Source organism: Triticum aestivum, chromosome 5B (genome assembly GCF_018294505.1).
Source record: "Triticum aestivum cultivar Chinese Spring chromosome 5B, IWGSC CS RefSeq v2.1, whole genome shotgun sequence".
Classification (NCBI taxonomy): Eukaryota; Viridiplantae; Streptophyta; class Magnoliopsida; order Poales; family Poaceae; genus Triticum; species Triticum aestivum.
In genome coordinates this window covers 337,937,990-337,963,951 of record NC_057807.1, presented here as the reverse complement: position 1 = coordinate 337,963,951, position 25,962 = coordinate 337,937,990, and the positions used below count along the sequence as shown (strand labels likewise).

Genomic DNA, 25,962 nt, shown 5'->3' with positions numbered 1-25,962 from the left:
TGGCTTCTACTCCCTCCGTTCCTAAATATAAGTCTTATACGGATTTATATAGACATAGTTTAGAATGTAGATTCATTCATTTTGCTGCATATATAGTCCATATTAAAATCTCTAAAAAGACTTGTATTTAGGAACGGAGGGAATAGTATTCACAATAGATGCAGTGAATGGAATGGATCGGATCAGATGATATGGCAACTCAAGCTCGAAGCCACCCACAACACAAGTTGAATATTGCCCCCACTAGATTATTGAGATGTTACCAGAATAACAATAAATCAGAAACAAAGAGTACATATCTCTTGTCATAACAAACTGAGAGAATACCAAAACCATATCTGCAGCAATAATACATACACAGCGCTGTAACTAGTTCAAACTGTCCTTCAAAAGATACAACAGCAAGTAGTATCATTATTTCGTGTTTTGATACATTCCAGCTAGAGAACAAGTCTAACTCTCGCCAGATTGTTTGAGTGCTGCCAAACATGCCTCCTTACATAATACTCATCGATCATCTTCGCAGATCTATCATTATGATTAGGATGCCAACACTATCTTCAACTACCAAACGTGCCTGAAATGATTCAACCATGTGCTGTATTAGACAGTTGTACCGAATCAGAGTATATGGCAACTGTAGATTACTGAAGCATGAGTTTTCTCTTTAATAGTGCCTTCCATATAACCATAGCTACGGAAAAATGAGACCCAATTATGAGACCAACGGGCCAAGCAAAAATATTATATACTCTGAACATACCATTTTGATGTAGATCATTGAAAGAACAGTTACAGTGTGTGAACATGAGAATTAAGTACCTGGCTAAGCCTATTATTTTCTACAACAAAACAGCACTAAAAATGTACCAAAGGTAGAGAAACGCTGATGCAGAAAGAGATAAGGTTACTGAATGCACCAAAACATTGGTGAAGAACAAAAGCAAGAGTATGATTAAAATTGGACAATACACAAGTATACAACCCAAGGAACAGGAGAACAACATATACACACAGAATTTCGTAGACGAATCCATATGGTAAATTAGTATGAAGCCATGCTCTTATAGTATTATTAAGATTAGATTATTTGATGCAAATAACAGAAGTATGTGAGAAACGAAACACCAGACTGGAAGGAACATAGAATGTAAGACTGAGATTGATAGTTATAAACTTATCTATCTAAAACACAGTATGAACTAAAATAAACAGGAGTTGAGAAGTCAAAGAACTAAAATAGATAGGCAAACATCAGATAGAATCATAAACAACATACAGAACAAAGGATGCATGGAACAAATAAACAGACAACCTATAAAAAACAGAAAACCATGTGACATTTGAGTTATTGGCAAAATGCAATTCAATTACAATGTCATATGATCAGGTCACTTTGGTGTAAGGTGCTCTACAAAATCAGGCTGCGAAGTAAGCATGCCCTTTGAATTTCATGATGACCTGTTGCGAAGCAAACAAACTAAGACATCAAGTCATCAAGTGACTGTTCAAGGAAGCGTTTTTAAGCGACGCTTAAGCACTGAGCGATGGCAAACTGCTTCGCTTTTGCCCTAAGCGGTAGATTAAGCGGGTTTTTTTAAATGGCCAGATTTTGGCTGTTTTTTAACTATGTTTGCTTGTATGTTTGCACAACAATGGCAATATGCCATTTATCTTCTTATTAGGCTCTGTTCGTGAACTATTTCCTTCATATTCTGGCAAAATTCTGGCCACATGGTCTCTATTAGTTATGACTATTTGAACTGAACTGCATTTTAGTTGTTATTTTGCTTGCCATGTGAACCTGATGTGTGTATTCACTATGGTGTGAACTGTATTTCAGATGCTATTTAATTACCCATGTGCCATGTTTCCTATTTTCCTGTGCATGTTATTCAAAATCTGTCAAATTCTAGCCAATTTCAAAAAACGCTAAAGCGCCCATTGCTCTAAGCTGTGGCCTTCCGCTTCGCTTACGCTTTCCGCTTTTTTGAACATTGTCAAGTGAACAACATAGTAATTTCAGATGTTCAGCTTGGAGATAACTTTTTTCATTTAAAGATATCCTTCAAGCAAGACATTGTGCTGTCCATTTCTATATTAGCACAAAATTTGCAACATCCCCTTGTAGAAATAACATGGTAATGAGGGATTCACAACCAACGATTTCATGTTCTGCTGCACTTAACCTTGCATTTTAACCATCGTTGCATATTATGTTCTATTAATCAGGTTCTCAAAGTAATCTGCAGTAATTTTACATAGAACGCAAACTGCCACAAACAAATGATTGTAGCTTATTACTGAGAAAACATTGCACACATGGTAACATTCTCAAAACTTAGCCAGCGGTGGCCTACCAGATTTAAGGAGTACTCAAGGTCACGCACTTCCACTAGCAGGTATAGTACATATTCCCTTATGAAAAAAAAACAAGATATAACAAGAACAGCTAAAGGCCATATACCTATGTATGTGTCCATCCGAGCACATCTAAAGCAGTCCAACGAACAGCATTGTGAAAAGAGTCTCAGTGCTGCGACCACTGGATGCTCTTGATGTCGATGCCTGCCTTAGCCATCTCATAGAGTGGACTCATCTCACGGAGCTTAAGCACCTGATGGACAGTGAGCTCAGTTGCTCTGTCCACCTCTTCCTCGGTGGTGAAGCGGCCAATGCCAAAGCGAATGGAGGTGTGTGCCATGTCCTCATCCACACCAAGCGCCCGGAGCACATAGGAAGGCTCCAAACTAGCACTGGTGCATGCACTGCCACTTGACACAGCCACCTCCTTCAGCCCCATCAGCAAGCTCTCGCCCTCGACATATGCAAATGACAAGTTCAGGTTGCCCGCATACCGGTGCTCCATGCTACCATTGATGACAACATCATCAACCTTGGAACGGATGCCATCAAGCAGACGCTGCTGCAGGGCGCTAACTCGCCTCTCATCGTAGTCCATCTCTTTGGCTGCAATTTCGCAGGCAGCACCAAATCCAACAACAATGGGCGTGGGCACTGTGCCACTGCGTATGCCCCGTTCCTGGCCACCTCCACTCATCTGTGGCTCCACACGAATGCGAGGGCGGCGGCGCACGTAGAGCGCACCGACACCCTTGGGTCCATAAATCTTGTGCGCGGACAGTGACATGAGTCCAATCCCCATCTGGTTGACATCAATTGGGATCTTCCCGAGAGCCTGCGCCGCGTCTGTGTGGAAGGGCACGCCCTTCTCACGGCAGATGCGGCCAATCTCCTCAAGCGGCTGGACAACGCCAATCTCGTTGTTTACTGCCATGACGGAGACCAGCCCAGTGTCGGGGCGGATGGCATCGGCGAGCTGTGCGACGTCAATGAGGCCGTCGGGGCGAACGGGGAGGTAGGTGACCTCGAACCCCTCTTGCTGGAGGTACCTGCAGGAGTCGAGGACGCACTTGTGCTCGGTCTGGGTGGTGATGACGTGGCGGCGGCGGTCGCGGTAGAAGTGCATGACGCCCTTGACGGCGATGTTGTTGCACTCGGTGGCGCCCGAGGTGAAGAAGATCTCCCTGGGGTCGGCGCCGATGAGCCTGGCGACGCGCGCGCGGGCCTCCTCGACGGCGGCGTCCGACTCCCAGCCGTAGAGGTGGGTGCGGGAGTGCGGGTTGCCGTAGCGGGAGAGGTAGAAGGGGAGCATGGCGTCGAGCACCCGCGGGTCCACGGGCGTGGTCGCCTGCATGTCCAGGTAGAGCGGGCGGCCGGAGATGCGCACGCCCTTGATGGTGATGGAGTCGTCCTCCTCCTCCGCGGCGAGGGCGTCGGCCGGCAGGGCGGCCGTGGAGAGGGCGCGGACGGGGGTGGGGGCGGGGGCGGGGGAGGAGGGGAGGCGGCCGCCGCGGCGGAGGAAGAGGGGGAGGAGGCGGCGGGGCAGGGCCATGGGTGGGGAGAGGTAGGGTTCAGGGGTGCCGCCGCGCTGCTCCCGTTTCTGCGGAGGGGCGAATTGGGGAGAATGGCTATGCGCAGACGAGACGGGGAGGGTTTGCGGCCTTGGGGAAGCGTCAGCGTCGACGTGGTGGCGGATAGGCGGTGGAGACTGGGCTAAGGAAATTGGGCACGCAACGAGCCGACGATAAATGGTGGCGGATGAGCCCTCAGCTGTCACGAAGCCACGCGCCGGTTCGGCCCAGGTTTTCGTTGCGGTGGGCGTGTTCTCGGGCAAGAATAAAAAAACTCCAGGCATCTACATCATGCATCAACCTTTCAAACAAGCAAATCAACATATGATTGGATGGTTAAAGGGACTGTGGTATCCTTAGCCCATCAGGGTTTAAATCTTGGTGTTCGGCTGCTCGCATTTATTAGTGAATTTATTTCAGGACTTTCAGCGATGGGTATTCAGTGGAAGGAGGCGTTACCCTCGACGACGAGGTGTCTATGGTAACTTCATAAATTTTAAGATGATATGTCGGCTCAGTCTTTCGGAGGTGCTCATAAGGGTAGGGTGTGCGTGTATGCGTTCATAGAGGTGAGTGTATACGCGTGTATATGAGCGCTTTCGTGTGTATTGTGTTAAAAAAAACCTTTCAAACAAGAAAAAACACTTGATCCAGCCTGTGGTTTGATGGTTAGGAAGATAATGACCTCGTAGGCATGGCAACTGCTCTCCTTTTATAGACGTTCGACTGCATCTAGCTAGCAACAGTGGTCGGGCGTGGACTTCGACCCACATTGCCCGCCCTTTACCCTTGTCGGCGAGGGAACATGTGGTGCAGTTCGACTTGGCGTGCTCGATCTTGTGGAGTTGGTCGTCGATTCGGCACCGGCGGTGAGCGGACGTCTATGCAATGGTCCTGGATCGATCCTCTACCCAGTCCGATGCCACATTCGATGCCATGAAGGACGAACATATATTTAAACGTGTAAACATTTAATAAATGTCATGAACACTTTTTCGAAGCTTTTTAAGAATTAAGTAAACTAAATTTTGCATTTCATAATTTTTTACAGTAAATTCATGAACATATCTATAAACTTCTCGCAACAAACATATTTATAAACTTGTGAGCATTTTAATAGAATTGCACAAACAAAATTTTACATTTCATGAATATTTATTAAATGACGTGAACATATTATTGAATGGTATAAAGTTTTTAAAACTGCACGGACGATTTTTGCATTTTACTAATAATTTTAGTGCATGGAGTACATTTTTTAAAAAATAAAGAAATTTATGAATTATATTTATATTTAAAACAATCAAAAAATAAAAGAAAGTAAAAAACAAAAAGAGAAAAGAAACGAAGCAAACCAACAAAATCAACAAACGTCACGTTCATTACAACCTCCATCCCATAATATAAGACTTTCTTTTGACACCAAAAAATGTCTTACAAGTATCAAAAAAACGTCTTACATTATGGAACGGATGGAATATGTTGATGTCCCGTGTTGTGGGCAAGCTCCACTCGTACCATGCGAGAAATAGAGACGTCTAGGTGAACACAAGCATTAACCTAAAAAAAGGTAAACATAGGCATTTTGTCGGTGATACGCTCAATTTGCATCATGCTTTTATATTGATATTTATTGCATTATGAGCTGTTATTACACGTTATAGCACAATACTTATGTTTTTTCTCTCTTATTTTACAAGGTTTACATGAAAAGGGAGAATGCCAACAGCTTGAATTCTGAGGTGAAAAAGGAGTAAATATTATAGGCATATTCTGCACAACTCTAAAAGTCCTGAAACTTCACGGAGAGTCATTTTGAAATTAATAAAAAATATTGGGTGAAGAAAGCACCAGAGGGGAGCCACCTGCCATCCACAAGGGTGGGGGCGCGCCCCCTGCCTTGCCGCCAGCCTGGTGATACGTCTCCGTCGTATCTATAATTTTTGATTGTTCCATGCCAATATTCTACAACTTTCATATACTTTTGGCAATTTTTTATATTATTTTTGGGACTAACATATTGATCCAGTGCCCAGTGCCAGTTCCTGTCTGTTGCATGTTTTTTGTTTCGCAGAAATCCAATATCAAACGGAGTCCAAACAGGATAAAAATGGACGAAGATTTTTTTGGAATATTTATGATTTTTTGGAAGTGAAATCAACGTGAAAAGGTGTCCGGGGTGGTCACGAGGTAGGGGGGTGCGCCCTACCCCTCCAGGCGCGCCCATGACCCTCGTGGTCCACCCATAAGGCGGTTGACGCTCTTCTTTTGGCGCAAGAAAGCTAATTTTATGAGAAAGATCTGGGCGAAAGATTCACCCCAATCGGAGTTACGGATCTCCAGATATAAAGAAAATTGTGAAGGGGTAGAATCAGAGAACGCATAAACAGAGAGATAGATCCAATCTTGGAGGGGCTCTCGCCCCTCCCAAGCCATGGGAGCCAAGGACCAGAGGGTAAACCCTTCTCCCATCTAGGGAGGATGTCAAGGAAGAAGAAGAAGAAGGGAGGCTCTCTCCCCCTTGCTTCCGGTGGCGCCGGAGCGCTGCCGGGGGCCATCATCATCACCGCGATCTTCACCAACATCTCCATCACCTTCCCCCATCTATATCCAGCGGTCCACTCTCTCGCATCCCGTTGTACCCTCTACTTAAACATGGTGCTCAATGCTTCATATTATTATCCAATGATGTGTTGCCATCCTATGATGTCTGAGTAGATTTTCGTTGTCCTATTGGTGGTTGATGAATTGCTATGATTGATTTAATTTGCTCATGGTTATGTTGTTGTCCTATTGTGCCCTCCGTGTCGCACAAGCGTGAGGGATTCCCGCTGTAGGGTGTTGCAATACGTTCATGATTCGCTTATAGTGGGTTGCGTGAGTGACTGAAACACAAACCTGAGTAAGGGGATTGTTGCGTATGGGATGAAAGGGGACTTGATGTTTTAATGCTATGGTTGGGTTTTACCTTAATGAATCTTTAGTAGTTGTGGATACTTGCTAGAGTACCAATCATAAGTGCATATGATCCAAGTAGAGAAAGTATGTTAGCTTATGCCTCTCCCACATAAAACTTGCTATCGGTCTAGTAACGTAGTCAATTGCTTAGTGACACTTTCATAACTCCTACCACCACTTTTTCACACTCGCTTTATTTACTTTCTTGCATCTTTATCTAAACAGCCCCTAGTTTATATTTATGTGTTCTTTATTATCTTGCAAACCTATCCAACAACACCTACAAAGTACTTCTAGTTTCATACTTGTTCTAGGTAAAACGAACATCAAGCGTGCATAGAGTCGTATCTGTGGCCGATAGGACTTGAGAGAGTATTTGTTCTACCTTTAGCTCCTCGTTGGGTTCGACACTCTTACTTATTGAAAGAGGCTACAACTATCACGTATACTTGCGGGTTATCACCTGGCAGGCCTCCGGTGCCCATCTTTTACTATATGAAGGGGTTTTACCTGGAAAAAATCAGAAGGAAGCTTTCGGGAGAAGCGCCGACGTCTCGAGGCGGAACCTGGGCAGAACCAATCTAGGGCTTCGGCGGAGCTGTTCTGTCGGGGAAACATCCCTCTGGGAGGGGGGAATCGAAGCCATCGTCATCACCAACGATCCTCTCACCGAGAGAGGGTCAATCTCCATCAACATCTTCACCAGCACCATCTCCTCTCAAACCCTAGTTCATATTTTGTATCTGATCTCTATCTCAAAACCTGAGATTGGTACCTATAGGTTGCTAGTAGTGTTGATTACTCCTTGTAGTTGATGCTACTTGATTTATTCGGTGGAAAATCATATGTTCAAATCCTTAATGATAATTAATACTCCTCTGATTTTGAACATGAATATGCTTTGTGAGTAGTTATGTTTGTTCCTGAGGACATGGGAGAAGTCTTGTTATAAGTAATCATGTGAATTTGGTATTTGTTCGATATTTTGATGAGATGTATGTTGTCTTTCCTCTAGTGGTGTTATGTGAACGTCGACTACATGACACTTCACCATTGTTTAGCCCTAGGGGAAGGCATTGGGAAGTAATAAGTAGATGATGGGTTGCTAGAGTGACAGAAGTTTAAACCCTAGTTTATGTGTTGCTTTGTAAGGGGCTAATTCGGATCTATATGTTTCATGCTATGGTTAGATTTATCTTAATTCTTCTTTCGTAGTTGCGGATGCTTGCGAGATGGGTTAATCATAAGTGGGAGGCTTGTCCAAGGAAGGGCAGCACCCAAGCACCGGTCCACCCACATATCAAATTATCAAAGTAACGAACGCGAATCATATGAGCATGGTGAAAACTAACTTGATAGTAATTCCCATGTGTCCTCAGGAGCGCTTTGCTTTATATAAGAGTTCGTCCAGGCTTGTCCTTTGCTACAAAAAGGATTGGGCCACCTTGCTGCACCTTGTTTACTTTTGTTACTTGTTATCCATTACGAATTATCTTATGACAAAACTATCTGTTACCGATAATTTCAGTGCTTGCAGAGAATACCTTGCTGAAAACCGCTTGTCATTTCCTTCTGCTCCTCGTTGGGTTCGACACTCTTACTTATCAAAAGGACTACGATAGATCCCCTACACTTGTGGGTCATCAAGACTCTTTTTTGGTGCTGTTGCCGGGGAGTGAATCGCCTTTGGTAAGGAAACATTTATATAGTGTGCTGAAATTTACTGTCACTTGTTACTATGGAAAATATCCTTTGAGGGGTTTGTTCGGGGTATCTTCACCTCGACCGGAAGAGCAAAGAGTTGATCCTCAACCTACTGCACCTACTGAAAATATTTATTATGAAATTCCTTCGGGTATGATAGAGAAACTTTTAGCTAATCCTTAATCAGGAGATGGAACATTACATCCTGATATGCACATAATCTATGTGGATGAAGTTTGTGGATTATTTAAGCTTGCAGGTTTGCCCGAGGATGAAGTCAAGAAGAAGGTCTTCCCTTTATCTTTTAAGGAGAAGGCATTGACATGGTATAGGCTATGTGATGATATTGGATCATAGAACTACAACCGATTGAAATTGGAATTTCATTAGAAGTTTTATCCTATGCATCTGGTTGATCGTAATCGGAATTATATATATAATTGTTGACCTCGTAAAAGAGAAAGTATCGCTCAAGCTTGGGGGAGGCTTAAGTCAATGTTGTATTCATGCCCCAATCATGAGCTCTCAAGAGAAATTATTATTCAAAAATTTTATGCCCGGTTTTCTCATAACGATTGATCCATGCTCGATACTTCTTGTACTGCTTCTTTTACAAAGAAGACTATTGGATTCAAATGGGATTATTGGAAAGAATTAAACGCAACTTTGAAGATTGGGAACTCGACGAAGGTAAGGAGTCAGGTATAAACCTTAAATTTGATTCTGTTAAAACTTTTATGGATACCGATGCTTTTCATGATTTTAGCACAAAATATGGACTTGACTCTGAGATAGTAGCTTCTTTCTGTGAATCATGTGCTACTCATTTTGATTTCCCTGATATGTCTCCAACGTATCTATAGTTTTTTATTGTTCCATGATGTTATATTATCATTCTTGGATGTTTTACAATCATTTTATATCATTTTTTGGTACTAACCTATTGACATAGTGCCAAGTGTGAGTTGTTGTTTTCTGCTTGTTCTTTACATCGTAGGAAATCAATACCAAACGGAGTCCAAACACAACGAAACTTTTTGTGATTTTTTTCTGGACCAGAAGACACCTGTTGGGCCAAAGAAGTACCTGAAGGGTGCTCCGAGGGGAGCACAACCCACCAAGGCACGCTTGGGGGCCCAGGCGCGCCCAGGTGGGTTGTGCCCACCTCGATGGCCTCCAACACCACCTCTTCGCTCTATAAATACCCCAATATTCCAGAAACCCTAGGGAAGTCGACGAAAATCAATTCTAGCCGCCGCAAGTTCTAGAACCACCAAATCCAATCTAAACACTACCACGGAGGGGTTCATCATCCTCATTGGTGCCTCTTCGATGATGCGTGAGTAGTTCATTGTAGACCTACAGGATCGTAGTTAGTAGCTAGATGGCTTCCTCTCTCTCGTTTGATTCTCAATACAATGGTCTCTTGGAGATCCATATGATGTAACTCTTTTTGCGGTGTGTTTGTTGGGATCTGATGAACTTTGAGTTTATGATCAAATATATGCTTTTATCCATGAAAGTTATTTGAGTCTTCTTTGATCTCTTATATGCATGATTGCTTATAGCCTCGTATTTATTCTCCAATATTTGGGTTTTGTTTGGCCAACTTGATCTATTTATCTTGCAATGGGAAGAGGTGCTTTGTGATGGGTTCGATCCTACGGTGCTTGATCCGAGTGACAGAAGGGGAACCGACACATATGTATCGTTGCTATTAAGGATAACAAGATGGGGTCTATTTCTAAATAAATAGATCTTGTCTACATCATGTCATCATTCTTATTACATTACTCTGTTTCTCCATGAACTTAATACACTAGATGCATGCTGGATAGCGGTCGATGTGTGGAGTAATAGTAGTAGATGCAGGCAGGAGTCGGTCTACTAATCTTGGACATGATGCCTATATAATGATCATTGCCTGGATATCGTCATGAGTATTTGAATTTCTATCAATTGCCCAACAGTAATTTGTTTATCCACCATTTGCTATTTTTCTTGAGAGAAGCCACTAGTGAAACCTACGGCCCCCGGGTCTCTTCTTTAATATATTTGCCTTCATGGTCTATTTTTATTTGCTTTTATTTTCAGATATATTAATACAAAAATACAAAAATACCTTGCTGCAATTTTTAGTAATTTATTTTATCTCGCGTTCCCGCGAGATCTATTTATCCAATCTACTACAATTTTACCTATCCTTTTACCCGTGAGCGATTGACACCCCCTCTCTGACGTCAGGTTGCAAGTATTTGTTCTTTGTGTGTAGGAGATGTTTACGTGGAGTTGCGTGGTTCTCCTACTGGTTCGATAACCTTGATCTCATCACTGAGGAAAATACCTATCGTCGCTATCGTCGCTATGGACGAGAAATCATTTAATCCAAATAGAAGAGAGATCAGATTCTCAGAGTATAGACGAGGAATAAAAGATCCTAATACCATCCAATTTCCGACCTGGGCCGTAAGTCACACAACCATGTTTGTAAAACAATTTTTCAAAGGCTAGACTCAACTTCGGCCAAGGAGTTGGAAAGGGGATTCCTACAGGTAGTCAGCTCTGATACCAACTTGTGACACCCTTGATTCGACCGTACACTAATCATACACGCAAATGTGTATGATCAAGAGCAGGGACTCATGGGAAGATATCAGAACACAACTCTAGGCACAAATCAAAATAATAGCTTTATATTAGAAGCCAGGGGCCTCGAGGGCTCGAATACAAAAACTCGATACACAAGAGTCAGCGGAAGCAACAATATCTGAGACTAGACATAAGTTAAACAAGGATGCCTTAAGAAGGCTAGAACTAAAGCAACACGATCGAAGAGGTAAGGCCTCCTGCCTGGGACCTCCTAACTACTCCTGGTCGTCGTCGGTCTCCACGTAGTAGTATCCGTTGGTGGTGGCATCTGGCTCCAGGGATCCACCATCTGGTTTCATCAATCGAAAAGAAATAAGAAGGGGAAAAGGGGTAGCAAAGCAACCGTGAGTACTCATCCAAAGTACTCGCAAGCATCAGATCTATACTGAGTATGCATTGGTATCAAATGGAAGGGTTGTATCTGTGGACTGAACTGCAAAATGCCAGAATAGAGGGGAAGGCCTAGCCTATCAAAGACTAGCATCTTCAAGTAGCTCCAAGCATCTTGCAACATGTAGAAGAGTAAAGAATAGCATTTTAACATTTAGCAAGCATGTTGTAACATTAACGCCCAGAGATTCTTCCTCGACCCCTGCGAGGAAGTATTCCCGGAGCCATCATATCCATCACATATCTCAAGTATCCATTTCTAGTTGTAATAGATCAGGATACAAGTCTGAACGTCCATTACCGAGGACACAGCTATTCGAATAGATAACTTCCCTGCAGGGGTGCACCACATTACCCAACACGCTTGATTACTCTGGCCGGGCACACTTTTCCGAGTCAATGCCCGGCCTCGGAAGAGCAACACGTCGTAGCCCTACCTAGGATCAGCAGAGAGGTCCCTGCCAGTCTACATCCTACACACTCCGGGGTCTTGGGCCCATCGCCCATTGCACTCCGGGTCATTGCGAGCAGGGAAAACCAGGCTCCACCACTACAGGATGGTGCCGGCCCAGCCGTGCCACACTGCTGAATTGGATGTCTGACAAAGCTTCGGCTGATACCACGACGTCGAGGCCCATAACTATTCTTGCGTGGTAGTTAGTGCATAAAGGCTAGAGGCCAACTCAGAACAAATACCCAAACCTGTTAGTGCATTGGGGGCTCGCAGAGCCGAGCAGAGACTCACGATAATGTGACCTCATCGCCCCATCTCATGGACTTACGGCAAGGGCCCAAAATGCCCGACCGTGCCTCGTAGAATACTCCCGGGTGCTCTACGGGCCCGCCCGACTTTCACATGAACTCGCGGGTACCCCTCAGGGCCGACCCGACTTCAATAATGGTCTCATGTAAAGTCCGGGTAACTGTGTGTCCAAAACATCAAGGGGGAAAACCCGAGGAATCACCCTCGATGGATTCCACTCGATGTAATCACCAAGGTGAACGTGGCAGGAATCACCCTCGAGGTCCACACTTGAGAGGTTGCACGACAGAGTCGTATTGGGACTGGTGAAGGAGGAATCACCCTTGATGACCACGACCGAATAGCTACACTACAGAGTCATCATCAGGAGTGCGGTACGAGGTATCACCCTCGGCACTCGATAGTAGAGTTGCAGAGTCGAGCAACAAAAGGGCGTGATGTGATGTGAGGTGTCGGGTCTGGTCATTGATCACTTTGATCGAGTCATCGGTGATGAAGAAGGGGCAACAAGGACAAGGTGAGTGTCATTTATGGATCACTAACCAACCTATACTAAGCAGTTTAGGATAAGCAGGTAAGGTACAATAGCAGATACAAAAGAAGGCTATGCATCAGAATAGGAGAAATCAATTACAGTAGCAAATCTAATGCAAGCATGAGAGAATGGAATGGCTGATATCAGGATGATCAAGGGGGGGGGGGGCTTGCCTTGAAGCTCCGATGAAAGGGAAGAAGTGCCGTCGGTGACGTAGTCGATCACAGGGGCATCAACAGCGGTCTCGGGGTCTACCGGAGATAAGAGGTGGAAGAAACAATAAATACGAAGCAAACAAGTGCAATACTATGCATGACAAGACAATAAGCAGCGCTAGAGGTGATCTATCGCAGTGCGAGTCGATACCGGCAAATGGGATAACATCCGGGAAAGTTTTCCCGGGGTTAGGCATTTTTGGACAGACGAACCACTAGGGACGTGTGGCGGACGAACGGACCACGTATTCGTATTCATCTCATTGTTCTGAGCAACTTTCATGTAGAAAACATTTTCATCCAATTTACGGTGTAATTTATATGTTTTTTCAAAGTTTTAACAATATTATGAAACTATTATTAATTCAAAAAATAAATAGGAACTTACTAAGTGCACCCAAATCTGTGTACACAGAAGTGTACCAGAGGATGACATGTGGGTCCAGGGGGTCCCAGTTGACAAGTCAATGTTGACTGGTCAACAGGGGGTGGGGCCCTTGTCATAAAGTAGGTTTAGCTAATTAGTTCTAGTTTCAACTAATCTACCGATTAGGCTACTTAATCCTAGTTAATTAATTACCTAATTAATTAATATTTTTTTAAAACCTTTTTTTTCAACAGGGGGCATGCCCCATGTGTAAGTGGCCATTAGGCTAAGCGGGCGGTGGGCGTAGCGGGCAGCGAGCGCGAGCGCCCGCACGAGTGGGTAAACTCGGGCGCAACGCGGCGTGGCGCGGGCGCCGGCCAACGGCGGTCGAAGACGGGAGCGGCAGGGCACGCCCGCCAGCGAGATGAGCTGCGACAACCTTCGATAGGCGCGAGGGAACGCAACAGGTAGCACAGCTCAGCAGGTGCGGCCAGTCGCCGGCGGGGCACACGCAGGTGGCACAGCGGCGGGCTGCAATGCAGCATCAGCAACACACATCGACAAGGGGAACAGGGGAGCGAGGCAGCCAATGGAGGGGCGCGGGTGAGCGAGGGAGTTGCGGGAGGTTGGCGGGCCGCACGGCGCGAGCGCAGGCGTGCGAGGCAAGCACAGTAGCAGGCCAAGGCGGGGGCAGGAAAGCAACAACCGTAGTGGCCAGCAGCAGGAGGTGACGGGGGCGCGACCACGGGTCGCGAGCGGCATGGTCAGGCGGCGAGCGGGGCGACGACTGGTGGCCAGGGCATGGCAGGTCATGGACGGTCACGGGCGAGCGCCGGCCGGAGGTGTGGCGCGCGTGGGAGGGCGGTAGCGGGCGACCTGAGCGCACGTGAGGGGGACGGCATGCATAGACGGACGAGGCCAGTAGCGAGAACAGCGAAGGCAGCTCCGGCAGGAAGGGCGGCGACCTGCGGTGAGTGAAACAAGGAGGAAGACGCGGGCTCAATGCTGCTCACCGAGAGGAGGCCGATGGCGAGCTTGCGACGGTCGACGCGATGTGGTGGCGTGGTGAAGCAACGACGATGGTCATGGTGGTCGAGGTCGGGGCCGAGGAGACGACGCGAGCGATGGTGGTGGTGCCCCCGGCTTCAGCTGGTCGATGCAGGGGACGGAGTCGAGGCCCGCGGAGCTCCGGGACGCGTCGTTTGGGAGGAGGAGCGACGGTCGCCACGGTGGACGCCGGTGGGCAGCGACAAGAGGCGCTCGATGGAGGCGGATCTGGAGGAGGGGAGAGGCGGAGAGAGCGAGGGAAGTGGTGAGCGAGTGGGCGATGGGATCGAGGAGTTGGGGTGTGGCGCCCTTATTCCCTCCCGGTGCTGCCAATGAGAGGATGCGACGGCGACCGCGGGCGCGGTCGGGTGCGCCCAAGGAATGTGGGAGGGGAGCACCTGGTGCGGGGGGAGCTGGGCCGGTCCAGCTCGGTGAGTGAGGCCAGCTGGGCCATTTGGCCCAGGAGGAGGGGGTTTTCTTTTATTTTATTTTCTTTTCTTTTTACAGTTTTATTTAATTTCCACAATATTTTAGTTTAATTAAAAATACAAAAGCAATTTCTAAATTAGTACCACTATTTATACCTCTGCCACAAAAAGTTTCACTCACAAATAAATTTTTTTAACATTTTAGAAATTATTAAAGGCATTTAAATGATTGTTTAAGCCACTGTTATAATCACAGAAGGGCATTTAAACACTTTACAAAAGTGTTGGGTCACCACCATAATTAGTTATGGAATATTTGCTACACTTTGAACATTTTATTTTGCATGTTTGAGAAACTTGAATTTTGGACTTTAATTTTAATTTTAATTTGGATTATGATTTGCATTATGATTTGGATCAAGCGAGGATTAGCAACAGTAATGTGATGACATGGCACCATTAGCAGGGAATTACTATAGCTTAATTATCTGGGCGTCAGAGTGGAGAAGAACAGGAGGTGTTGAAGGATGGAGGGCTGGCCTGGCCGGCGGTGGGGCAGCGAGTCACAGCAAAGCGTGGTAAGCAGAGCTGCTAGCAGTAGGAGGCAGGAGCAGGTGGCCGGAGGAAGAAGACAAGAGATTGAAGGTGGATGCCGGCCGTTGGATGTAAATCCAATGGCTATCGATGTCAGAATCATTTGTTGACTAAGTTGATAACGGGTTACATTGGCTTCGGCCTATTGAACCACATCTCAGCCTCAGCACATATTCAGCTCTCTAAATACACGGATTTGATGGGCTGGCTAAAACATAATGTAGCGTCCATGCGGTTTATTAATTTTTTCCTAAAAAATTACAGCCCATTTGCACTTTCTCGAAATACACGATTTTGCTGGGCTGGTTCTAATTATAATGTTGGGTTGGGCGCAACAACATTATCAAAAAATAAGCAAGGGCTGAGCATTTTGGTATAAATATATTTAAATAATAAATGCTTTATTATTACATTGGTCCTTAAATCTTGCCAGGATTTTGTACACAATCACCCGGATTTTCATTGCCTTAATGTAAAAAAATAAAGGATTTTATTATTACAAAATATTTTTATAAGTTAATATGACATGGGATATTGTTTTCTTATATATGTAAGTATCTGTTAAATATATGATAACAATAACAATAATATATAATAACATATAAAATAATATAAATAAATATAATATAGTTAGAAGGGAAACATAAGTTGTACACAATCCTACAATTTTTGTACACGTTAAGCTTGTTCTCTCAAAATTTCAAGCGGCGCCTTGTTATGTCCAAATTTCAAGCTAGCATCTCTGTCTATCATGCTACAAAACTCCCGCCTCTTAAACCCGTGCCTTATTATCCCGAAATATTTAAGATATATCTTTGTCCCGTTGTGCTCCGAAAACTCCTTCCATCTCAAGCCGCGCCTTGCTATCCCAAAATTACAACGCGCGCGAAAACTCCCACCTCCTGCGAAATCCCGACACGCGAAATGCCCGTGATACCCCTGAACCAAAAGAACCGCCTAGCTCAAATCGGTGGGGGTACTTTTGTAACTTACCCCACATTTCGGACAAGCGCGTCCCTAAGCCATGGTTCCCCCTCCCATCCCATCCGCTGATACGTCTCCAACGTATTTATAATTTTTGATTGTTCCATGCTATTATATTACCTGTTTTGGATGTTTATGGGCTTTACTTTACACTTTTATATCATTTTTGGGACTAACCTATTAACCGGAGGCCCAACCCGAATTGTTGTTTTTTTGCCTATTTCGGTGTTTCGAAGAAAAGGAATATCAAACGGAGTCCAAACGGGACGAAACCTTCGGGAGCGATCTTTTTGGAATAAATGCAAACCATGAGACTTGGAGTGGACGTCAAGCAACGAGCGAGGCGGTCACGAGGGTGCCCGACACGCCCTGTAATGGTGGGTGCGCCCCTACCTTCGTGGGCCCCTCGAGCGTCCACCGACCTACTTCTTCCTCCTATATATATCTACGTACCCCGAAACCATCCAGGAGCACCACGAAAACCTAATTCCACCGCCGCAACCTTTTGTATCCGCGAGATACCATCTTGGAGCCTTCGTCGGTGCTCCACCGGAGGGGGGATCGACCATGGAGGGCCTCTACATCACCACCAAGGCCTCTCCGATGAGTGGTGAGTAGTTTACCACAAACCTTTGGGTCCATAGTTATTAGCTAGATGGCTTATTCTCTCTCTTTGATTCTCAATACAAAGTTCTCCTTCCTCTACTTGGAGATCTATTCGATGTAACTCTTTTTGCGGTGTGTTCACCGAGATCCGATTAATTGTGTTTTTATGATCAAGTTTATCTATGAGAAATATTTGAATCTCCTCTGAATTCTTTTATGTATGATTGGTTATCTTTGCAAGTCTCTTCGAATTATCAGTTTGGTTTGGCCTACCAGATTGATTTTTCTTGCAATGGGAGAAGTGCTTGGCTTTGGGTTCAATCTTGCGGTGTCCTTTCCCGATGACAGCAGGGGCAGCAAGGCATGTATCGTATTGTTGCCATTGAGGATAAAAAGATGGGGTTTATATCATATTGCATGAGTTTATCCCTCTACATCATGTCATCTTGCTTAATGTGTTACTCTGTTCTTATGAACTTAATACTGTAGATGCAGGCAGGAGTCAGTCGATGTGTGGAGTAATAGTAGTAGATGCAGAATCGTTTAGGTCTACTTGTTGCGGACGTGATGCCTATATACATGATCATGCCTAGATATTCTCATAACTATGCACTTTTCTATAAATTTCTTGACAGTAATTTGTTCACCCACCATAATGATTATGCTATCTTGAGAGAAGCCACTAGTGAAACCTATGTCCCCCGGGTCTATCTTTTATCATATAAGTTTTCCATCTACTTTTATTTGCATATTTTATTTGCCAATCTATATCATAAAAATACCAAAAATATTTATCTTATCATATTATCTCTATCAGATATCACTTTTGCAAGTTTCCGTGAAGGGATTGACAACCCCTTTTATCGCGTTGGTTGCGAGGTTCTTGTTTGTTTGTGTAGGCGCGTGCAACTTGTGAGGAGCCTCCTACTGGATTGATACCTTGGTTCTCAAAACTAAGGGAAATACTTACCGCTACTTTGCTGCATCATCCTATCCTCTTCAAGGGAAAAATCAACGCATGCTCAAGAGGTAGCAAGAAGGATTTCTGGCACCGTTGCCGGGGAGGTCTTCGCTCAAGTCAAGACATACCAAGTACCCATCACAAACTCATCTTCCTCGCATTACATTATTTGCCATTTGCCTCTCGTTTTCCTCTCCCCCACTTCACCCTTGCCGTTTTATTCACCCCTCTTTCGTTCGATTTTATGTTTGCTTGTGTCTCCATGTGCCTTCTATGTGCTTGCATCTTTGCTTGCTAAAAATATATTAATATGGATCCACTTAAAGTGTTCTACTTGGATCATCTTCGATCCTTATGTGCTCGTGCTGAAACCCCAACTAGCCTAGTTAATGGGAAATCTTTAGATGAGCATGCTCATTTTGTGCATCACCTTTTGTTTGAAAAAGGAAGATTCTTATGGGATCAAATAAACAGATTGATGTGTTATGCTTGGAATCTCTGTGAAATTTGTGATTTTACTTGTTGCTCTAAGAACCCTAAAAAACACCTTCCCTACCTATGTGAGTTTAATGAAAATCAAATATTATCTTCTTATGCAAAGGGTGTTTATAGTTACCATGATATCGAACAAATTGAGGAATTTGTTGCTTTTAAGGGTGCTTATGAAGTTGCTTCTTTGATTGAAAAGTACGATATTACTCTCTATGAATCTGAAAAATTTGACATACTTAAATATTGCTATGAAAACTATGCTCATAATGTCTATGTAAAAGAATTTATTGAGAGAATGAATGTTGCTTTGGAAGAAAATAATGATATGCATGAATCTATAGATAATAATTCCGTTGATTTGATTGAAATATCCCTTGATTGTCGGATTTCGGGTTCCGGCAAAACCCTTACGGTTCAAACTCTGGGGGTGCGCGCGAAGATCTTCTCCCTACCGATCCGCTCCCTCACCTCACCGCGGTTCTAAGCTAACAACATGAACAACACATGGGACACGAGATTTATACTGGTTTAGGCCACCATTGTGGTGTAATACCCTACTCCAGTGTGTGGTGTGTGGATTGCCTCTCGGGCTGATGAGGAACAGTACAAGGGGAAGAAGAGCCTCGCGAGGGGAGGTGTTCTTGTGCTGGTGTGGGTGGTTTTGGTCCGAATGGATCTCTGGTCCGAATGGATCTCTCCTCGCTACGGTGGTGGCTAGCCCTATTTATAGAGGCCTTGGTCCTCTTCCCAAATATTGAGCGGGAAGGGATTCCACAATGGCGGTATTTGAAAGGGGACAACCAGTACAAGCTATCATGACTAAAGGTGGTCTTCGACTGCCAAAGGCACTGGTGATGACGCTGTCTTGGGCTCCATGATGACCTCCATCTTGCCGTCCTCCTGGTCTTGGTCTTGTTGCACCGATATAGAAACCTTTGCCTGATGCCTCAGTACTCCGCGCCTGCGCTTGCCCCCTTTGCACCAAAGAGGAAACAAGGACACTGCGCTGGCCGGCGCCCGCCTGGTCTCGATCGTCATGGCTTGAGTCATGTGCACCTTGCGAGGTACTCCTTGCCTTGATCTCTCCGCCTCCTCGCGAGCCTGCCTGGTGAGGCCGCCCCTGAGGAGGCCTTGCATCGTCCGCCCCGCGAGGCTTGGCTCCTCGCGAGGGTCTTGAACTTGGGTTGATGAAAACGGGCCGAACTGGGCCACTGATGAGCCACGCCGCAGGCCGCAGGCAGGCAAGTCTGGATACCCCCATATCCAGGACATCGACAGTAGCCCCCGGGCCCAAGGCGCGCTCGGACTTGGCTTAGTGGCGAAGCCAAAGGTCAAGTGCGGAGCGCCGCGAGCCCCAACATCCCGAGGCCTTGGGCGACGCGTGGCGACTTGATTGGACGTGGGCGTCTCCGATTCCCCACGCTGCCTCGGCAACAACCTGACTGACAAAAGGCAGGCTTGGGTAAGGCTTACCTTCATTGCCCTCTTTCGCCTTGCTTCAAATCCCCTTCCTCGCTTCCAAATCTCCAGATCTGCTCCATTCCTTCTCGTAAGCAAGCGATGGCACCCCGCAAGACCAAGCCCGACGCGCCTCCGACTTGGTACTCGCCGGCCCTGGACGCCCCAATGTGTCGGAGAAGAATCTTGCTGCCGTACGCATGATGACAGCGGTGGAGGGCAGCAAGATGGGGGCGATGGAGCTTTGGGCTGGCTCCGCCGAGCCGGAGGCCAAGGGGAGCACCTTCTACCCCCTCTTCATGAACGCCATTGTCGCTGGCCTGGTGCCTCCCTTCTCCAAGTTCTTCTATGTCGTCCTCCGCCATTACAGGTTGCAGGCCCTTCACCTCCATCCTAATTCCGTTCTCCTTCTGTCGATTTTCGCCTACTATTGCGAGGCGCACGTTGGGGTGATGCCGTCTGTGGCTCTATTGCGCCACTTCTTCTCCCTCTGAATCAATGGTGAGCACACCTCTACGTGTGTCAACTTCGTCGCGTATGGCAAGACCAGCGCGATCTTGAAGACCAGGAAGAGGGCTGAGAACTTCCGGAGCAAGTGGGTCATGGTGGACGCTAGGTGCATCCACTCCCGGCTTATGCTACCCACGAGGATGCCCCATCCTGACGAGGGGTGGTCCCGCGCGAAGCTTGATGACAACCGGGCGAAACCAGTGCTGGAGAAGATGAACGCCAACTTGAAGCCCGACAACGTGAAAGCGGCGAAGCTGACTGGGGCCACACTCCTGAGGGAGTTCCTGACGCAGCGGGTGGCTCCCCTTCAGGCGCACTCGTGCCCGTTGTGGATGCTCGGGGGTGCCGACGACAGGCTCCATCTGAACCCGGTCGCCTTGGAGGACGATGACCTGGCCTCCGCTCTCCGCCTCTTGGTCGGAGAAGACCAGGGGGACATGGATGGTGTCCCTACTCCATTGTTCCTTTGGGAGGACCGGGCGCTGGTGGTGAAGGCCATTCCTACCTTTGACAGCCGCGGCCTGGTGCCGGCGGTGCCTTTTGAGGGTCAGGGGGCGACGGTGCCGGTGGAGGTGTCCTCCGTTGGGTCCCGCAAGGGAGGGGAGGAGGACGAAGAAGAAGAGGAGCCCGACTCGGAGGAGACCGCTGAGGGGACGGGGGAGACCTCCCCCCGGCGCATGGCCAGCATCCTCCGCACCATGCTGGACGACGACGAGGCTGATGCCACACGGGAGGAGGACCTGCCTGTGATCCCGAAGAGAGGCAAGTCTGCACTGATCCCTAAGGGGGCTACTCCAGTTCTGGCGCCACTCAGGGCTGGCTCCAGCCCTTTTGGTGTGCCTTCTCCCGCCTCTGGACCTCCCGAGGCCGCCCCCGGGTCCAGGAGGCTCACGGGCTTTAAGCTTGGCAAGAGACTGGCGGATCTCACGGCGGCTGATCAGTAAGTGCTCGCGCCCCGTCTTGTTCTTGTTTTTGCTGCTGAAGCTTGATGTTCTCCATCGTTGGGTTAGGCCGCCGCTTGTAGCAAAGAAGAAGAAGGGGGACACGGTAGCTCCGACCGAGGCAGGCTCATCTACCACAACCATGCCTCCGTCGGTGGGAAGGGGAGGCAGTGGATCTTACACCTCCCCTGCTCGGTCGTCCTCGTGAGGCCTGGTGGGGGGCTCTGGCGTCGTGCCAGCCCCCATGGCCCCGCTGCCTCTGGAGGTGCCGGCGCCTGATGCTATCACTGAGGCTGACCGGGCTCAGGAGCCTCCGGTCTCCCAAGCCATGATCACGCTGCCTCCTCCTCCTACTGCTCCATTGGTTCCGGACTCCTCCGCCTCCTCTGCCATCTTGGACCACGCCTTTATTGAGTTGGGCCAGCTGCGAGAAGACCTCCAAGGCGCCAACCCCCGCCTGACGGCTGGGCGCTTGGAGCTGATCTCTGGCTAGGTTCATTCTGATGCCTCCGTCCGAGCGGCATTGAACCGGGCTGCAACGGCTTCTGAGGAGAAGAAGCTCGCCGACACCCAGGCCGCAACTGCTCGTGATGCGGCGCTAAAGGATGCCACAGTCGCCCAGGACTGCTACAAGGCGCTGGAGGCCGAACTGCAGGGTTTGCGCGATGAGCTCGCCAAGGAGGCCCACGACCGCCAGGTGAGGGAGGAAGAGATGAAGGATCAGGGAGGACGCCATCAGGGAACGCGACGCCGAGCTGACCGCCGAATGCGGCCGACTGAAGACGCTGGAGCAGAAGCTGGGGGCGGAGAGGGCCAAGCTAGACGCCAAGGCAAAGGTCCTGGCTGAGGACCGTGTGGCCTTCACGAATCTGGAGGAGAGGTCTCACAAGGCACTGAAAACGCTCTATGAGGGCGGCTTGGAGAAGCCGCTGGCTGGCGCCGAGGACGGCCCCGCTGAGCTGCTTCCCTTCTTGGTTCAAGCGCTTGAGGATGTTGTGAATGGCATCGGCCCCATGTCCAAGGCTGAAGCTCGCGTCCTTTCTTCTGCAACACTGACGCGTGTTCTCATCCACATTTACCTTCGCGATCCTAGCGCTAGCCTCGACGGGCTGCTGGAGCCTATGGACGGCGAGCGCGCGGCCGCTGCTGCTGAGGCCGTGAAGGGCCGAGCGGAAGCCCTGCTGGAGAAGTTCCGCGCCTTTGCCACCACGCCCAGGGCAGGTGTTGCTGACTCCGTGGCTTCGGGAGGTGGAGCTGATGGGGGTGACACCACCACGAAGGCAGGGCTCCTGGCGAACAACGGCGTTGCCCAGGGTGATCTTCTCGCGGATTCCTCCCTATTTTAATCCCTGCAATATGCACTGTGCCTCGTGGAGGTGTTTAAACTTGCGTTTGGCGTCGTGAAGACGATTATGGTTTGTAATATTTGCTTCTGGATTTTATGATTTCCTTTCTATTTGCTTTGTGTTCTACGTCGGCAGAGCCCGGCCCGCGCATACCTCAGCCACCGTTAGCCCCGACCGGAAACCAGGACGGGACCAAGGAGTGAGGGGCTACGTGACAAGTTAGGCTCCTGAGTCGCGATGCTCAGGAGTCCCCCTTGACTTGCAAACAACAAATAGGGGAGGAAAATAGGGGTAGGTCTAGTGTTCTACGCCGGCAGGGCCCGGCCCCGCGCATACCTCAACCGCCGTTAGCCCCGACCAGAAACCAGGACGGAACTAAGGAGTGAGGGGCTACGTGACCAGTTAGGCTCCTGAGTCGCGATGCTCAGGAGTCCCCCTTGACACTCAAACGACCTTCATACCTTGGATCCACTCGGGGAGGGCTCGTGATGACCAGGTCCGAGGGACCTGGCGGGGTGGCGTGCGCTCGGGCGTGGCCCGGGTGCAGCCCCCGTGCCCAGCCCCCTCGCGTGATGCTCCCGAGGGGAGGTGTTGCGATGAGGCCGGACACTGAACTCTAGGCTCCCTGAGGTTAATACGACCGTGGGCCGCCCTCAGTTGTTTATCACCAGCGTGGAGCATAGCGCTTCCGTATGTGTATGGGCATAGCCGCTCCTCGGCAGTGTCGTCAGCCAGCACAGAGCATGGTGCTTCCACTGGTACGTGGGAGGAGGCTCCCCTCCGGGAGGAGCCCTCGGGGCATGTACAGCCCCGCCCTGACATGTTGCTGGCACGGTAGGGCTGGACGAGGTGTATCTAGGCACTCGTGAGCCAGTGTGGGACTCATGAGGCCCTACCTCAAGGCGGGTTGCACCTGATCTTGAGCCTTGGGTGGCTGTATGTTCCCGCGAGATGGTTAGATACAAAACTCTCTACGTCCTCAGGTCCCGTCCCTCGAGCAAGCTCACCCGTCGCTGGTATGCCAGGTCACGATGCCGTGGTCAAGGCCAGGGGGTGAGGGCTGGAGAGTTAGTAAGAGCTCCAAAGTCGCGATGCTCAGGAGCCCCCTTTTAATGCGCAAGCGATTTGCATGGGAGAGAGAAAGCCCGTAGTAGGCGGCAACTGATAATCATAGGCAGATTAAGCATGAAAGGCAAATCAGCTTAGATAATGCAGGAGAGGGTACATGCCACTGGGTTAGGCCCAAGCGGCGTAGGGGATGATGCAGCCCGAGGGGCACCCCCTAGCAAGGTAAGCCTAAGACATAAGCAAAAAGGGATACATGCCGCAGGGACAGACCCACGCGACCTGGGAATGATGCAGCCCTGGGGGTGCTCCCAGCTGAAATGAACTTGGAAGATGTCACCTGATTCCATTGCGGATGGAGGGGTGTTTGAGTAGCTGAAGACGGGCAGTGAAGAGCCCGGCCCTCATGAGCCACCGAAGCCTTGAGCCTCGGGAGGCTCTAGGGACCCAGGCGGTTGCCTGAGGACCATCTCCATCTTCGCCAGAACCTCCTGATGCCTGGCCTCCTGAGCCGCCAGAATGCTCCGCACATGGCGTTGGTGACAAGCAACCGCGTTCGGCAGGCCGAAAGGCATGCGAACGTAGCTGTGCGGCAGACCCTCACAACGTCCCACGTGCGAAGGCTAGAGGCGCTCCTTAGACATGGCTTGATTGAGCCCTGGTAGGTCGATGCAGACACGCAGCCCGCCATCCTCGCCTGGATGGGGAGCTACGCTAGGCAGGCGACGATCGTCGCGCATGACTCTTGATTCCTGAAGCTCCTGAGTGGTTTTGGTGATGAACTTCTGAGGGTTGGGTCTCCTTGCCTCATGCCTTCTTGGCGGAAACATGTTGCAAAGCACGCCTCCAAGTGGTGCCCGAGCACCTCCCTCATGATCTTGGCAAAGTCTGAGGCCCTCCAGAAGAGAGCCACCGAGCCCTGCCCGAGGAGGGCGTCGGGCGCGCCTTCCTATGCGACGGAGGGAGGCGCCCCTTGCATGGGCGCAGATCTGGGCGCGACACCTCTAGAGATGCTGACCTCCAGAGGCCTTGAGCCGGGCGATGTTTTCTTCTTCTTGGGAGCTACCTCAGGAGGGTTCTCGCTCTTGCAGTCTGGGTCTTCAATTGATGCAGCTTGAAAGGCGCGCTCGAGCAAGCACACCACGTCCTTCTCTTCACAGGGGACTGTGATGACCCCGCCGCTTCCTAGCATCTTGAGAACATTGTAGCTGTGGTGGGTCACCGCCATGAACTTGGCCAAGGCCGGATACCTGCTACGTCTTGAGCTAGCGTTGGTTTTCACCGAAGAGGAGAGGGTGATGCAGCAAAGTGTAGCGTAAGTATTTCCCTCAGTTTTGAGAACCAAGGTATCAATCCAGTAGGAGGCTCCTCAAAAGTCCCACGCACCTACACAAACAAACTGAGAACTCGCAACCAACGCGATAAAGGGGTTGTCAATCCCTTCACGGTCACTTACAAAAGTGAGATCTGATAGAGGAAGTATGATAAGATAAATATATTTTTGGTATTTTATAATATAGATGCAGAAAATAAAGATGCAAATAAAAGTAGATTGAAAGCAAATATGATAAGAGATAGACCTGGGGGCCATAGGTTTCACTAGAGGCTTCTCTCGAGATAGCATAAGTATTACGGTGGGTGAACAAATTACTGTCGAGCAATTGATAGAAAAGCGAATAATTATGATGTTATCTAGGCATGATCATGTATATAGGCATCACGTCCATAACAAGTAGACCGACTCCTGCCTGCATCTACTACTATTACTCCACACATCGACCGCTATCCAGCATGCATCTAGAGTATTAAGTTCATAAGAACAGAGCAACGCATTAAGCAAGATGACATGATGTAGAGGGATAAACTCATGCAATATGATATAAACCCCATCTTGTTATCCTCGATGGCAACAATACAATACGTGTCTTGCAACCCTTTCTGTCACTGGGTAAGATCACCGCAAGATTGAACCCAAAGCTAAACACTTCTCCCATGGCAAGAAAGATCAATCTAG

General features: G+C 48.2%; 1 protein-coding gene across 1 annotated transcript; it reads right to left on the bottom strand.

The window, feature by feature from the left end:
• Window positions 1-223: 223 nt before the first annotated feature.
• On the bottom strand, window positions 224-4,061 carry LOC123111738 (cysteine desulfurase, mitochondrial). The gene is made up of 2 exons (XM_044532590.1): window positions 2,468-4,061; window positions 224-577 (listed from the first exon to the last, which is right to left on the bottom strand). Exon 1 carries the CDS (start codon window positions 3,914-3,916, stop codon window positions 2,531-2,533), a length of 1,386 nt encoding a protein of 461 aa, XP_044388525.1. The 5' UTR covers window positions 3,917-4,061; the 3' UTR covers window positions 224-577; window positions 2,468-2,530.
• Between the last annotated feature and the right edge of the window lie 21,901 nt (window positions 4,062-25,962).

Excerpts from the sequence above, each read along its gene's own strand:
- LOC123111738 (XM_044532590.1), bottom strand. The coding sequence starts at position 3,916 with ATGGCCCTGCCCCGCCGCCTCCTCCCCCTCTTCCTCCGCCGCGGCGGC.